This window comes from Physeter macrocephalus, chromosome 2, assembly GCF_002837175.3.
Source record: "Physeter macrocephalus isolate SW-GA chromosome 2, ASM283717v5, whole genome shotgun sequence".
NCBI lineage: Eukaryota > Metazoa > Chordata > Mammalia > Artiodactyla > Physeteridae > Physeter > Physeter macrocephalus.
The window spans coordinates 132470847-132487486 of NC_041215.1; the positions used below are offsets into that span (position 1 = coordinate 132470847).

At 44.3% G+C, this 16640-nt stretch overlaps 1 protein-coding gene across 10 annotated transcripts in view; it reads left to right on the forward strand.

Annotated features, from left to right (window-relative positions):
* Positions 1-16640, forward strand: part of DGKD (diacylglycerol kinase delta) — a 112328-nt gene that overhangs the window by 18141 nt on the left and 77547 nt on the right. For all 10 annotated transcript variants that reach the window (XR_008619336.1, XR_008619337.1, XR_008619342.1 and 7 more), the window contains exons 2-3: positions 8561-8671; positions 10243-10323. Coding sequence is in view for 7 of the 10 variants with exons in the window: in XM_055090644.1 (XP_054946619.1) it covers positions 8561-8671; positions 10243-10323 (192 nt within the window). In the remaining 3 variants the exon portion in view is untranslated. The remainder of the gene's footprint in view (positions 1-8560; positions 8672-10242; positions 10324-16640) is intronic.

The window sequence follows — 16640 nt, forward strand, 5'->3', positions numbered from 1 at the left end:
AGCATAACATGTTACCCTTCAATTGAAGATTCCTTACAGTAAGAGCATCTGTCTTGCCACGGATGCTGTGTGTTAGTAGAAGATGGAGGTGAGTCTGCCCTCAGTTGCTTCTCTGGAATGTCCTAAGACACAGCTGAACAGTTTGAACTGTTGGGTCAAACAGATTAAATTTAAGGAGCCAGATTTGTGAAAACATAGGATTTAAATTTCACAGTATCCTAATAAGTGTGTATATTATGTGGAACATTTTAGTTATGTTCCCATTTGTTTAAACTTTTAATTCCTGTGTTGAAAATAAATCTAAACTTATGTAAGCAGAGAGTTCAAGGTCTTGGTGTAAGTAAGGTACAGTTTAGCTTGGTTGAGACTGTTTGATATATGAAGCACTCAGTTTCTTAGATTTGTTCATAATTATGTCAGCATCCTTAAGCATCTAAATAAATGAAGTAGAAGTAGGCTGTAGAGAAACAAAACATAAAATAAAAGCAGATCTGGTCACAATGTATCGTTTGGAAAAGCAGGTTATTAAATAATCTGTACATTATATAACCCCACTTTTCTGTTTTATTTATATACTGAAAACACACTGGAAGGATATTATCTCAGGATGTTAGTGGCAGGTGTTAGAAGTGGCTGGACTCTTGAGTGTTCTCAAGTAAAGAAAAAGCAACCTCCAGTAAGCCCGTCAGCCTTGAGTTGGGCTGTTTAACGCTGGACTTCATTTCCACCTAATGTCTGAAAATGGGCGAGGGGACAGCGGGTTGAGCGTGTGCCCAGGGAAGAGGAATTTGAGTAATGATGGTTAAGGTACTGTTTTACATTTGTGTAGCCCTTTGCAGTGTCTAAGCTGTTTTCTCAGGCATTTTCCGCTCTGTATAGCACCTTCTGGGGGGGATTGAACGATCAGGAAACTGCGGTAAGGCAGTGGCTGCCTTTAGCCTAAGAGGTAGCAGCTTCAGGCCTTGCGTTCAAGCCTCTGTTGTGTTTTATCCACATCTGAGTTTCCAGAGCACCCTGTTTGTACCCCTGTAATGGAAATTTCCAAACATACACAAAAGTAGGGAGAGGAGTTTAATTAATCACCAGTCCAAACAGTTGTCAGCCTTGCACCTTTTTTGTGTCATCTATCCCCAGCCCTGAGCCCTGCTTTTTTCTGAGTACTTAAAAAGCAAATTCTCAGGGTCCCTTTTACTTTTACTGTAAAAGTATCCCTCTACCAGCATGCAGTTTCCTTAAGGGTCAAGGGTCCTGTCTTTTTCATCATCATATTCCTAGCAGTGCTTGCACTAAGTGTTCAGTAAATATTGGTTGGAACAAAGAGTGCATTTCATTCCACAGGTCCATGGGGAGATGGATTTTACTGTCTAGGCTCACAGAGGCCGGGTGAGTCTTTGGTGCCTTAACTGAGCCTCCGTGTGTGTTCGGAGGCCAACCGTGTGGGTAGGGGAGATGGCTGTGCCTTGAGACATGCACGTCTGTCCGTGTGCTCACCCTGGAAGAGTGGGTTCCTTTCACTCGATATGGAAGTGTGGAGAGAGTTGGAATCAGACACACCTGGGTTTGAAGCCCCGCCTCTGACCCTTCTCTGCAGACATAGGTCGTCTGTGGACCTCAGTTTCTTCGCAAGTGAAAGGGGGTAGTAACTCTTCACAGGGTGGTGAAGACTGGATGAAATACCGATGAGAACTAAGTCCCTGGCACAGAGCAGGCACGGCACGGGTACCGACGCCGTCTCCTCCTTGCCTGTCTCTGTGAAGTGGGGATGTGGGCAGTGCCCCCCTTAGTAGGTGGTCGTGCGGATGAAGTGGGGCCGGCCTTGGAAAGCCGTGGGCCTGGGCCGGTGTTAGCTCCCCTAGGTGCTGCTGCCCTGCGGGGGCTGCCCTCCTGTGCGAGGCCTTTTTAAGATGATGTGCCTTCCTCCCCTGTCTGGTCTGCTCTGTCCTTCTCTTTCCCCATAGGTAACCATTTTTATTATTTTATTATTTTGGTTTATTCTTTCATTGTTTCTGTTTGAAAATTTAAAAATAATATATGCACATATTTGCTTTTAATTTTATTTCTGTCTATACACACACACACACACACACAAATACCCTTTTTACGCAAGAGGTAGCATACTCCGTACATGTTCTGAACCTTTCTTTTTTCACTTACTATAATCTGGAGATCATTCCATAGCTGTATAAAGACTTCCTCATTCCTTTTACAATGGTGTAGTAGTCTCTTTCCTGAATGTACCGTGGTTTATTCAACCACTTGGATTATTTTCAGTCTTTTGCTATAATATTTTGTAGAAAATATCCTTGCACAAACCTCATTTTATATTTTTGCTAGAGTGTCTGTGGGATAGTTTCCTTGGAGTGGGCTTGCTGGATCAGAGAGTAGATGCACGTCTGATTTGCTGGGTTTTGCCAGATTCCTGTCCTCAAGGTTTGCCTTATCCTGCAGCCGGACCAGCCTGTTTGCACACAGTCTCGCCCAGAGTGTGTTGCCTTTTCTTGTTGTTGTCAATCTGATGGTGAGAATAGTATTTTAGTTTAGTTTCAATTTGTTTTTCTCTTATTATGAGCTAGGTCGAGCATCTTTTCATGTATTTAAGGGCCATTTAAATTTATTTTTTGTGAAATGTACTATTTTAATTTTTTTGTGAAATGGCTGTTCATATTTTTTGCCCATTTTTCTATCAGGTTGTTAGTTTGTTCTCAATTTTTAAGAACCTTTTTGTAGATTAGGGGTATTAGCCCTTTATGATATTTTGCAAAAAGTTTCCTCAGAATTCTCAGTGCTGGGCACTGGGTAATTAAGATGAATAAGATCAATAAGACAGCCATAGCCCTTGGGCCTCTCTTGATCTGGCGAGGGACACAGCCTCAGGATGGAGGGTCATAGACTTGCCAACAGATATTTTTGGCCTGACTAGGTTCTAGGTTTGAATTTCAGGTCTTCCATTTACTAGCCATGTGGCCTTGAGTGAGTTACTTAATTCTTCTGACTCTCAGTTTCCTAGTCTATAAAATGGGACTATAACCACATGCCTCCAAAGTTGGCGTGAGGATTAAAAGGTGAAAATGGCTTGTATGTGTGTGGTAGACATGGTGGGCACTCACTTAGTAAGCGTTTAAAATAACCTATTGGTCTTGGGGATGCTGTACATGCCTGTGTTTTGTGAGCAAATTATTTTCTGGTTGTTTCCTGTTTATTTATTACGGTATTCCTAAGCCCTAGAAGGAGGTTTGAGATAAGAGTAAGGAGGCCTGACGTTTCTTTTGTGGTCTGTTGTTAGCTGTTTAACCTTGGAAATTACTCAGTGACCAGTTTTCTTATTTGTCACTCAGAATATTAGTGTCTGTCTCATAGACCATAAGTGTTTGTTCTCTTAAGAAGGCAAATAGATAAAAAAATGCTCATGAAAATTTCAAGTGATGTGCAAATTTAAAGTAACACTTTTTTAAAAAAAATTTATTTTTCCTGCGTTGGGTCTTTGTTGCTGCACGTGGGCTTTCTCTAGTTCTGGTGAGCGGGGGCTACTCTTCGTTGCGGTGCGCTGGCTTCACATCACGGTGGCTTCTCTTGTTGCAGAACACGGGCTTTAGGTGCGCGGGCTTCAGTAGTTGTGGTGCACGGGCTTCAGTAGTTGCAGCATGCGGGCTCTAGAGCGCAGGCTCAGTAGTTGTGGCTCACGGGCTTATTAGCTGCTCTGCGGCATGTGGGATCTTCCCGGACCAGGGCTTGAACCTGTGTCCCCTGCATTGGCAGGCGGATTCTTAACCACTGCGCCACCAGGGAAGCCCCTCTCTTCTGTTTCTTTATAAGGTGTCTGATGGCCAGAGTTTCTCAGTGGGAATAAAGTTGGTTTCAGCAATCTTATAGTTTATGTTTAGTATTTTAAAAATCCTATTTAAGAAATTTTTTCCAGTTCTAAGGTCATAAAGAAATTACCCTATGTTGTCTACTGAAGCTTTTAAAGTTTCTCCTTTTGCACTGGATCTGTAGGCCACCCGGAAGTGATTCCTGTGTGGTGTGTGAGGTACGGGACCAGTTGCGCCTTTCCCCTTAGATGACCTGATGTCTCAGCTCCACTGGCTGGTCCCTCTCTCCGCAGCCTGCTGTCCCACATCACGCTTTCAAACTTGTGAGCATCTCTTTCTGGGCTTGGATCCCCAAGTTCTACTTCTAGTACTTTGCTCTAAGGAGTAGCTCAGGACATGTGGAGATATTCCATTATGGCAATAATCTTTGAAGCACTGTTGATAATATTGAGCAGGAAGCGTTCTAAATGTTCCAGCAGTTGGGAGTGTGTTGAATGATATATACACATCACTACAGTGAAATACTCTGTAGCAGACAGAAATATATTTACTAATACGGAAGGCTGTTGACAACACATTAGGACAGAAGGAATAGGAAGTTCATGTACAGTACAATTCCAAGTTCGTAAAAAGTTAAGAAACATACAAATTAAAAAAACAACCTACCATCTTTGCTTCTTCCCATCCGGGTCACATTCATTGCACTTTGCTCTGGCTTTGCCCTGGGTCAGGTCGAGAGCCTGCTCCGACGGCGGGTCCTCAGTGACTCCTCACGGACCTCTCCTCTGGCTCCTCCTGGGCCCCACTGACGACCTCGCCCGTGCACTCGACCTCAGCCCTTAGCAGATGTCACGCACGACACCGTCTCGGTACTTTCTCATCTGCTCCCCTGGTTTTGCGCCGCTTCCTTCTTGTCTAATGTTTTGGACTCCCACCTCCTCTCTGCACCTGATGTCCGTGTCCTGGGGCTCCTATTCCTTGAGCCTCTTCTCATTCCACTCCTTCCCCGTAAGGGACTTCCCTGAGGTGTCTCCCCCTTAAACTTCATCTTGTGCCCCAACCGCATTATCTGCTGCTGGCCCTCCACTCAGCTCCCCCAGGCGTCTCCGGCGTCCTCAGAGTCAGCACGTCTAAAACGAAGGCCACATCCTCCCCCAGGAGAGCCCTCGGGGTCACCCCCTTCACCCCGTCTGTGGTTTGTCTTCTTTTACACGCTCTCGTGCCCGTGACCGTGCCTCATCCTCCCAGGTGCTCCTCGTCGGCTGCCGTCTTATTAGAGTTTCTGGAGTCTTCTGTCTGCCTCCTGGTTTCATCCCCACTGCCTCTCCTCCACATTGTGGCCCAAATCATCTTTCTTAAACAAAATGTACATCCTGAGATACCGCCCCCTGATTTGGGGCCCCTGTGACTGGGAGGTCCGGCTGTCAGTGACCTGGGCCCTCTGGGCTCTGCCTGCAGCCTGTAGGAGGCTGTGCACCTCCCTGCCTGGCCTGCTCAGACCCCTGCTCATCTTCTAAGACTCGCTCTGGGAAGCCGTCCCTTGTGGGGGGATTGCTCGCTCCCTGGCGTCCTGTGTCCTCTGTCCTCCTCTGGTCTGAGCTGTCCCTGGAGCCCTCTGAGCCACTGCTGCTGCATGTCTGGGGAGGGCACGAAGGGAGGGTGAGTGAGAGCAGGAGCTCCCACTGTCTTTGCGGAGAGGGCTCATCCTCCCCGGTGACGGGGTGAACAGGGCCCCAACAAGGCAGGCCTGACCTCGGCTTCTCTGCCCACTGGTTTGCGGGCTTTTGAAGGGCATTTCCGGAGCTGCCTTACTCCGTCCGTTCTTTGCTTCTGAGCAGGTTGACTAGGACTCGAGCTTTGCCTGGGGCAGGTGCCTGGGCCGCCTCACCTGTGGGTTGGGCGTGTCTCTGCCAGTCAGTGGGCGGCTTTGGCTCAGGCTGAATACCCTGCCGGCTTCCATCCCGCAGCCCAGCTTGGGATTTGCATCCTCTCCGTTTGGAGGTGGGCCAAATGCTCCACTTCCCACTTACTTGCCGCTCTGATTCTCAGTGCCTGTGTGTGTTGCAAATCTGTCCTTTGTCCCTGATGGTAATGAAGGTGCCCCGGATGGCTTGAAGGACAGAGTTGGCCCTGTCGTTTGTGCAGAGAACTTGACAAAATGATTCTAAGAGCCTGGCTGACCAGCATAAGCGACTAGCCCTTCTTGGGTCTGGGTTTGGACTTCTGATTCTCTGCTCCGGTGGGCGTGAGGAGGAGCCCTGCCAGCTGAGCAGTTTCCTGTGGGTGCTGCTTACAGGCTGCCAAATGCAAAGCACAGCAGATTAGTCAGGGGTGTTCTTTTCTTGACGACTTTTAGTTCATTGCTTTTGACTGAGTGTTAAAAATATTCTGCAGCATATCTATAGTCTTCCACTAGCAGTGAATAGGAGAAGAAATGCAGTTTCTGAGAAGGCTTCAAAGAAATACTGGTCTTTATCTTTTCCCCAGCCTTTTCCGCTGAAACCCACCAGAGTCTTTTTCTGAGCACTGTTGTTCTATAAATAGAACAACAGCTCTCCTTGGGTAGCCCAAGATCGCAGCTCTCATCCGCTCTCTGAAAGGTGTGTGTGTGTGTGTGTGTGTGTGTGTGTGTGTGTGTGTGTTGGAGTGGATTTTGGTTTAATTCTGCTTTTCTTTTATGTGTGACGTGTAGCGGGAGATGCAAGAAAAATACTCTAGCATTTATCCTTTAAAGATAACTTCTTATAACTTTTCTGGGTCTGGGCTTGTTGGTTTTGATGCCTTTTTTTTTTTCTTTTTTTCTTTAATTTGCTTTTGGGAGAGAGATGGAAGCGATTACTTCCTCTGCAGAGGTAAGGAAGACGTTTGGGGGTGAGGGGATGTGACTTGGTCTGTGAGCGGGTCCTGCGGAGTCCAGAGGAAAGGCTCTCCTGGAGAGTAGAGCAGGCGTCTTGTGTCTGCTCCGCTGGGCACAGTCAGCTGTCCTGTCTTTGAAGAGCACATTGAAATAGCATCACCATGTGCACTTGGGTCTGAAAAGAATCTTAGGAAACAACCTAGCAGTGCTTCCATATTGCAGGAGCTCCTGGGACCGGAGGTTGGGACTTTCTCTCTGCCTTGGATTGGCACATGTCTCTTACCTTGATCTTGGGTGATGTGTTCCTCTCTCCTTAATTACCTGGAAGAACAGTGGGTGGCCTCCTCAGAAGTAAAGGTGAAGGTGCACGCCACAGAATTAGTAGGGCGGTTCCTCAGTAGTTCGTTCCCCCCCACCCCCAGTTGATTCTCTAGGGAATTGGAAATGGTTGCTCTTTGTGCTGCTGGGCCAGCCCTGACAGCGCAAATTCCATCAGACCCCCTGGGGTCGCCAGCTGGCGTGTGCAGCCCACTGTGCCCAGGAAGCTCCAAGAGGACGTTGTGTGGCGGGGATAAGGGGAGGAGCAGTGCTGCCGGGCTCCCAGGACACCCGGAGTGCGGGGCTCTCACAGGGGGTCCTGGTGCACAGCCAGATGCTGGTGGTGTGTGTAGGGGGTTGTCTTCAGCATTCTTCTGTGGGGGGCATCAGTGCATCGCGGTTCCACTCCCTCCCCGTTAGGAGCGGGATGGTGGAGGGACCAGGCAGCACAGACATCTGCTCTTGCCTCTGACACATTGGGGTGACATAGGGTTTCTGTGTCTGGTTTCATCGTATGTCGTCTTAAGTGGCCACAGACGCTCAAGTGCTTTGTACAGCTACTTAAAAAGTTACCTAAAGTGCAGAGCTCTAGGGGATTGGGTAATTAAAAGCTTCTCTGGACCCATGTTCTTGTCCTTGAGCAGAATTTTTATACATTCTGCCTCCATTGCATGGTGGGCCTCTGTGTAGAATGGACATTTGTTTAGGTGTGTGCAGATGGTGGAAGCCAGGCACTTGTTTCAGGGCACCTTGTTTATTAGCTTTGACTGTGTTAGTGGCTCTGAGTAGTTCAACACATCTGATGATTAGGTAGGTCCTTGAACTTTTAACTTGTAAGTGCTGTGTAGGGCTCCCTCCTCCTGTTTGGTAAGTGCCCGGGAAGCAACTTCAGGAGAAGCCATGCCCCATTCTTAGCTTTAATTGAGCTGAGCTGAGTGGACTGCCGTTCACCTCGTGATTCTCTTTGAACTCCTGCTTGGTGGTGGGTTGGTCAGATTTTGGGGGTGGAGGAGTTTTAGTGACTTTGGCAGTGGCTCTTCTCTGTGTTACAGTGTGGGTAGACGCACATGCCCAGCCTGTGAACAGGGTTGAGGGCCCAAGGGGGCAGGCCTGGGACTGCACTGAACCCCGTAGCAACCTACATCGACAGTTTGGCAACAGGATCCTGAGAAATGGCAGGAGGCCCGAGGACACGGGGACGGGGCTGAGAGTAGCTGAAAAGTACCAAATGCTGCAGTTGGAGAGAGCCCTGGCCCCGGGGCCACTAACGGTGGTCCTGCACTCCGCTTCCGCTGACAGCCCCCCCGCCCCCGGGGCATATGCAGGGCACACCTTGGGCCTCTGACACACCCCTATGCCCCTCCCCCCGCCACTCTGGCATGCCATCGCCCCCTGGAGAATTGTGTCACCCTCCCCTGGCTGCGTGCTCAGCCTGTCCGTAGGTCAGGTTTGGGGAGAGTGTGAAATAGTTCTGTTAGGCCATCGGCCCGTTAGAGATACAAATGCACTGGAGTCAGTGGACAAGCGCGCGGCACCGCAAAAACACATGCTCATGAATCCGTTTCTGTGCTTTCAGACCGTCATCAAAGAGGGGATGCTGACCAAACAGAACAATTCATTCCAGCGATCAAAAAGGAGATACTTTAAGCTTCGAGGGCGAACGCTGTACTATGCAAAAACTGCCAAGGTGAGATGCAGTGGAGGAAACGTAACGAGAGAAAACTATCCGAGGAGCTGCAGGGAGAGACTGGGTTCTGCGTCCTCATCTTGGGAAAAACCTTCGATTCTAGATCTGTTATTTGGAGCGAGTTTGTAATACTCTAGGGTGCTGGGTTTTATTTGTCTCAAGCATGTTTTATTTCTTATGAACATTGTTTTTTTATTTTCTTTTTCTTTAATGTCATGTGTAACCAATGGGGAAAGGAGAAAAGGTCACAGAAATAACCACATTACCATTAGATATCTTTCTTTCAGAAAAATTGGGGGTAACTGGCTTAAAAATCTCTTATTATGGCTTAAATATCTTTTTTTAAAAAACACTTTATTAAGGTATAATTGGCTTACAAAAAGCTGTACAGATACTTAATGTGTACAACTTGATGAGTTTGGAGTTGAGTGTATGTACCTGTGAACCTAACTAAAAGTATTTTTAAACTGTGTTGGGCTTTTTGGTGTGTGAATGGAAATTGCCTCTGGCTTTCTAGCCATGCTCCTTCTTCCAAAGCTAGAATCACCAGCCAGACGCCAGTGACAGAGGAGGAGCCACTGAGAGTCCCTGAGTCACTGCCCAGTTTAGACGACTGTGGTGTCATACACTTCAAACACTAGCGTGTCTGCAAACCTAGTTTTTGGTGTTCTGAATACCAGTCTTTTTGTATCAGTATTGCAGTCAATACTAATATTTCGGTATTAAGAAAAATCTGGAATCTGAATAATTTACATTTTGAGATGTATCCCTAGTGAGTTAGTGCATTAAAATTTGAAATTGAACAGAGTTACTTGTTTAGATAGGGTTCTGACCACATCCTTCATTAAAAAAAGACAAACCCTTATAGTTATTTTAGTTGGAGGGGTGGGGGAGTTACTTAAAAGACTGAGTCTCTTTTCTAACTTATTAGCGTTTCCTCCAGGGGTTCCTGATGGAGTCCTCCTAGAGGGGACGGAAAGGTAAACAGGAGGTGAGGGCTATGAATGGGGGCATTTGGGAGAGAGGGGAGAGGAAAATGGGGAGGGGGGCGTCTCAGGCCTGGTTCCCAGCCCTTCTTCTGGAGCCTGACTGTCTCTCTCTCCAGGACTAGATTCTCTCTGCTCTGCTCCCTTGTTTTCTTTCATGGCTGGGTCCCTTCTATTTGGGTCAGTCTCTCTTCCCCTAGAATTGTTTATTTTAGCCGGGACCTCTCCCCCCAAATGTGCGAGGTGGAGAAACTAAAGTTTCTCCACCTCGCACATTTGGGGGGAGAGGAAGGAAGGACAGAGGAAGGACAGAGGACCTTCAGTCGGGAACCTGCCCTCTCAGGTGGACTCATGTGAGGACATAATTTTGGTTCCATTAATGCAATCACTGGGGAACTTCCTGGACTAAAAAAAAGTCTTGAGCTATACCTGTGAGCTCGGTGCTTTGTCAGAAGCAGGTAGGGTGAACTCACTCAGCGTTCATTTAGTTCTCAAGTCCTTGCCTGGGGTCAAGGGAGAGTGGTGGGCAGCCCTGGGCCAGGGGCACCTTAGCCCCCGCTGACTGCAGTCCCTGTGTCTTTCCAGTCGATCATATTTGATGAGGTGGACCTGACAGATGCCAGCGTGGCTGAATCCAGCACCAAAAATGTCAACAACAGCTTTACGGTAAGTCTCTGGACGCACACCTTTCTTGATTCTTCACCACATTTGGTTTTCCTGTTTAATTTGAACAAATGTGTGTGAGCAGTTCAGACTTTTCATCCTTTGCTCTCTGATTGGAACAATTCCTGGTAAATTTTGAATTTAAGGTTCAAAATAATACTATGGCTGGAGAATAACTGAGAATTTCACACATTAAGCATAAAAGAACAAGAGGGACCAAATGAATTTTTAAAACATGTTGTAGTTTACATTTCTTTAACAGTTTTGCACAGAGGTTTGTTTTTCATGATTATTATAGAAAATTTGGAAAATACAGAAAATGTTGAAGCAATTAAAAAACAGCCATCAGGGGACGTCCCTGGTGGCGCAGTGGTTGGGAATCCGCCTGCCAATGCAGGGGACACGGGTTTGATCCCTGGACCGGGAGGATCCCACATGCCGCGGAGCAACTAAGCCCGTGTGCCACAACTACTGAGCCTGCGCTCTAGAGCCCACGAGCCACAACTGCAGAGGCCCGCGTGCCTAGAGCCCGTGCTCCGCAACAAGAGAAGCCACCGCAGTGAGAAGCCCGCGCACCGCAAGGCAGAGTAGTCCCCGCTTGCTGCAACTACAGAAAGCCCGCGCGCAGCAGCAAAGACGTGATGCCGCCAAAAATAAATTAAATAAATTAATAAATAAATTAATTAATTTATATTTTAAAAAAACAGCCGTCATTCAGCCACCTCAAAACATAGAATGTTGATATTTCGGTGTACTTCTTTTCTTTTTAAAACTCCTCCCCCTACCACATTTATAGAAATTATGTTGTACGTTCTGCAGAAGTTCTAAATGCATAAAATCGTGTGACCTCAGTACCCAGAGGTAGCCAGCTGCTCACTTTAGAGTGGTTAATCTTTATGTCTAAATATCTATGTCTTTACCCACATATAACATGAGATCGTAGTGATCCTTTTGTTTTACATGTTTGGTTTTATTTTTTTCTCTTGACAGTTTATGGTGGACATTTCCCCATGTTGATTGATCTAAGTGTTCATCACATTTTTTAATAGCTGTACAGCATTTCTTGTATGACTTAACAGTTTTGGCTTCGGGGGCTGACTTTAGAACCTCATGTGTAAGGTGTGACTCTAATAGCAGGAATGGAATATTTTAAAATGTTTTTCTCTGTGTTATTAAGTGATCTTATCTAGAAATACAGTAGGTTCCCTATCTTTTTTCAATTCTTTTATAACTCAGTCAAGGTGGGTAATTTTCTTCATGTTTAGGATCTAACATATTTTGGGTTAGTATTAGTTTTAGCTACTTTCAGGGTTTTTTAACTTGTTTATTTTATGGATTGATTATGTTGCTGCTCCAAATGGGATTTTCCTTCCTTCATTTAAACTTCTACTTATTTTGTTTTGGTGTAATTAACTGCTCTTGGTTTTACTTTGTGGCTTATCGAATTAGTCAGACTTCCCTGACGGCCTCTTTTATTTTATTCCTCGTTTTATTTGGACTGTTTTTACTTTTTCTGCATTAGTTTTATTGTTTACTTACTGGCTGGGGAGACAACTATGGAAGTGGATTATTCTCTGATTTTTGGCTTTTAGAGTGTTTAATAGGAGTAGGTGTTGAATTTCACTGGAGTGTTTTGAACATTAATTTAGATGATCAATTTGGTTTTAGGTATTTGTACATTTCATAATAATAAATTGTTCCTGGTAATGTTGAATGTTATACCCCAATTTTGGATTTAGAATTTTCTGAAAGCATGTGTGTGCTTTTCTTTGGGTAGGAGGTAGCCTTTGTTGTGTTTTGATTTCAGAGTTAAACTAGCCCCATAAAATTCATTTAGTAACTGTCCATGATTTTTTGTGCTCTGGAACATTTTTATAGCTTTAGAGTTGATTATTTCTTGAAAGTTTGAGAGAATTTACTTTTCAGGGAGGTAATAAGGCTCTGAATAAACCTAAAAGGTTTATTTCAATTTTAAAAAAATATTTATTCATTTTGCTTATGGTTTCCTTCGCTGTGAAAAAGCTTATAAGTTTGATTATGTCCCATTTGTTTATTTTTGCTTTTATTTCTATTGCCTTGGGAGACTGTCTTGTCATATTTCTTAAACTCTATCATTTTTGTTTTTTAAGAGATCCAGTTCTTAGATTATTGAACAATTCCATTTTTCTATTACCTAATTCACTTTCTGCATTTATATTTATTGTCTTCTGTCTGCTTTTCATAACTTTTTAAAACAACTTATTGATTGGCTCATTTTTATTTTCATATATATAAATAATTAAAAGACATTAGGGACACAGAATTTAACTGAGTGCATTTCTGTTCACATTCCAACATGCCAAAAGTTGTTTTTTCTCGCAGTAGAAAAATGTTAGTAAAGATAAATTACGTTTCTGATAAAGTTATTGAAGAAAATTTTAAAGTGTATAAATAAAATAGGAAATTTAAAACCATCCACATTCCTGCTACCCAAAGGTACCTAATAATATATGTTGATTTATGTTGTTCCCACCAAATGTGTTTTATAAAGTATAGTTTTTAACCTTCTTTCTTCCCTTAACAATGAGCTTTTTTTCTTATAATATCCTTCAAAATCTTGTTTATTCGTGTTGCATAGTATTCCATCATATAAATGTATACGTTTAGCCAGTCCCTATATTCCATTTTTTCGTATAAAATAACACTGTGCTGTACACTTGTACACAGATACTTTTGTATATTTCTGATTATTTCCATAGCCTAAGTTCTTAGAAATGGAATCCCTTTTGAGGTAGAAATGTGAACTTTTAAAAGGCTTTTGAAAAATAAATGAGGTACTGATAACGTGTTACAACTTGGATGGGCCTTGAAAACATTCTGAATGAAAGCCAGACACAAAAGACCACATATTTTATGATCGCATTTATATGAAATGCACAATAGTCAAATCTGTAGAGACAGTAGATTAGTGGTTGCCAGAGGCTGTGGGAAGGAGAAGTGCTAATGGGTACCGGATTTTAGTTGAGGGTTTGTGGCAGAATGTTCTAACATTAGATAGTGGTGATGGTTGCACAACTTTATGAATATGCTAAAAACCACTGAATTGTATACTGTAAAAGGATGAATTGTATGGGAATTATATCTCCATAAAAAATAGTATGCCACTGTGCTTTGGTACTACATGAGTTATTATGGAGCTTTGTCAGTCTGATTTGAGGATGAACCCTGATTTATATACTGTCTCTATGGGAAAATGTGTGCCAAATAGTTGACTTCCAGATGTTGAGCCAGTTCCTGTGGGGCAGTCATGGATGGTTTCCCAGCCCTTGGGGCAGAGGAACTGATTCTTTCACATTTATTTTAGATTTTGTTAGTGCTGTAAAAACTGCTTTTTCATCTGAGGATGTGCTGAAAGGACAAGAGAAAGATTAATAATGAGGTTCCCCAGAAATATTCCAAGATAAGGAGACCATTTCTGAGGCAATCCATGATGGCGTCTGGAATTTGGGGATACATGGGGAGTGTTTGGAGCCAGTTGACCGGTGCCCACTTCCCCAAGGCATGCTTCCACAGAGGGTCGGTAGGTTCTGGACTCTCCCATTTCTAACGCCCTGCAGTATTTACTGTCTGAACTCTGAACCTGTCACTTCCCATCCAGCAAACTGCAGGAATCTGCATGCAGGTCCTAGGAGGCAGGGCCTGGCCTTGGACTTTGCCAGCACCTGGCCCATGTGTTCAGGGAAGTGAGTGCAGAATGGATGAATGCATTTGCCCAGAAGCTACTACATTTCCTGGGATATCTCATTTGGTTTTCCAGCTATTCCGGTAGTAATTTCCAGATTCCACAATTTCTATTAAAATTGCATGCCTGATACAAACAACAAGGCAGTGAAAGTTGCTGTTATCATGAAATCAACCAACAGATGGGAACCTTTCGTAACTGGAAAAGAATGAGTAAATTTGCTCCACATTAGAAAAGACTGCATTTTAATTTCTCCCTAAAATGGCCGAAGAACTGTATCATAAAGAAATAGGGATCCGAGGGACAAGAGACTTCCAAGGGAGATGGGAGGAAATATTTGGGGGAGAGGAGAGATTTTTATACAGGTTGGATGGAAGAAATGGTATGAAGGAGGCTTACGTAACTGGAGAGGGGTCTGCTTGTCTTCTGTTCTTTAAGAACAGAGTGAAGGTGGGATGCGGCTAAAGACACAGATATGCCTTTAGATGAGGTGGAGCTTTGGCCGTGGGAACTTTCAGAAGATGGGGAGTAGAGCAGACAGAGTCCTCTGCGTTCTTACGTTCAAGTGGGGTCACCCCTTACAAGGCCAAAGAGCATAACAGCAGCATGAAGAGGAAAAGGGGATTTGCCAGCTTCGTGTCCCAGCCTCTGAAATAACATGAAATACGTTTTTGATAATTAAACATGTTTATATTCATCTATGAAAACTAAAAGGCTTTTGGTATATTATTGCCAAATTGCCTTTAGAACTTGTATGAGTAGGACTTCATGAAGTGGTTTTTTTCTATCCTTTCACAAATACCATGTATTAAAATTTTAGAACATCTTTGCCACTTTGATAAAAATGGTAATTTGTTTTATTTCTTTGATTATCAAAGTGAGGTCAAACATTTCTCAGTCTGTTGGCCATTTGTATTAATTTCTTTATGAATTGATTTTTCATGTGCTTTTGCATAGTCAGCTCTGTATTTTGGGGGTTCAGAATTACTCCTCTCTCTTATTCTATTTATCTACATAAGTTTGCCCCCATTGGCTATGCTTAGTGGTCCTTTTTTTTGTTTGTTTGTTTTAAAAACTAGATTTCATACACTAATAATAGGCCAAAATTGTCAGGTTAAAATACTTCTCATTTTCCCCTTATATTTCTTTTCATGGGATAATTTAAAAATTATTTTCAGCCTTATCAAAAAATTTACAGATTTGTTCTGAAGGTATATATATGTGTGTGTATATATATATATATATATATATATATATAGTGTGTGTGTGTGTATGTGTGTGTGTGTGTGTGTGTGTGTGTGTGTGTGTGTGTGTGTGTGTGTGGTACGTGGGCCTCTCACTGTTGTGGCCTCTCCGGTTGCGGAGCACAGGCTCCAGACGCGCAGGCTCAGCGGCCATGGCTCACGGGCCTAGCCGCTCCGCGGCATGTGGGATCTTCCCGGACCGGGGCCGAACCCCTGTCCCCTGCATTGGCAGGCGGACTCCTAACCACTGCGCCACCAGGGAAGCCCCTGAAGGTATATTTTAACTACCATGACTCTTCAAAGGAGTTGGTCAAAGCAGCATTTCTGCTCTACTAAAAGTTTGTATATTCTAAATAATTTAAAAAATCGAAATATGACTTACAAACTGAAAAGCGCATAGATGTATGTACAGAGCTTGATGTGTAACCGTCACCCAGATCAAGCTGTGGAACACGTCTAGGCCCTGGGAAGCTGCCCTTGCGGTATCGCCCAGTTGTTCCCCCTCCCCCACCCCCGGCCACATGTAACCACCACCCTAACTTCTAATACTATACATTCGTGTTGACTGTTTTAGATATTTGATGTAAATGAGCTCATATTCTTCTGTGTATATTCTTTTGTGTCTGCTTCTGATCTTTGTGTTTCCTAATTTCATGGCATTTGGGTGATTTTTCTAGTCTTTTTTTTTTTTTTTTTTTTGGCTGCATTTGGTCTTCGTTGTGCGTGGGCTTTTCTCTAGTTGCGGCGAGCGGGGGCTACTCTTTGTTGCAGTGTGTGGGATTCTCACAGCGGTGGCTTCTCTTGTTGCGGAGCACGGGCTCTAGGCACACGGGCTTCAGTAGTTGTGGCACGCGGGCTCTAGAGCGCAGGCTCAGTAGTTGTGGCACATGGGCTTAGTTGTTCCGCGGCATGTGGGAACTTCCCGGACCAGTGCTCGAACCCGCGTCCCCTGCATTGGCAGGCGGATTCTTAACCACTGTGCCACCAGGGAAGTCCGATTTTTCTAGTCTTAACTCTACTGTGATCAGAGAACATACTCGGAATGATTTCAGTCCTTTAAAGTTGTTGAGACTTTCTTTATGACCCAGTAAATGGTCACTTTTCATAAATGTTCCCTGTGCATTTGAACAGAACTTGGATTCATTAGTTCTTGTAAGTTGATTAGGACAAAAGTTTAATCATTTTTCTCAAATCTTTTATAACCTTCTGACTAGTTTTTCTGTTTGTCCTATTAGTTATTTTTTTTTTATTTTTTTATTTTTTTGTGGTACGCGGGCCTCTCACTGTTGTGGCCTCTCCCGTTGCGGAGCACAGGCTCCGGACGCGCAGGCTCAGCGGCCATGGCTCACGGGCCC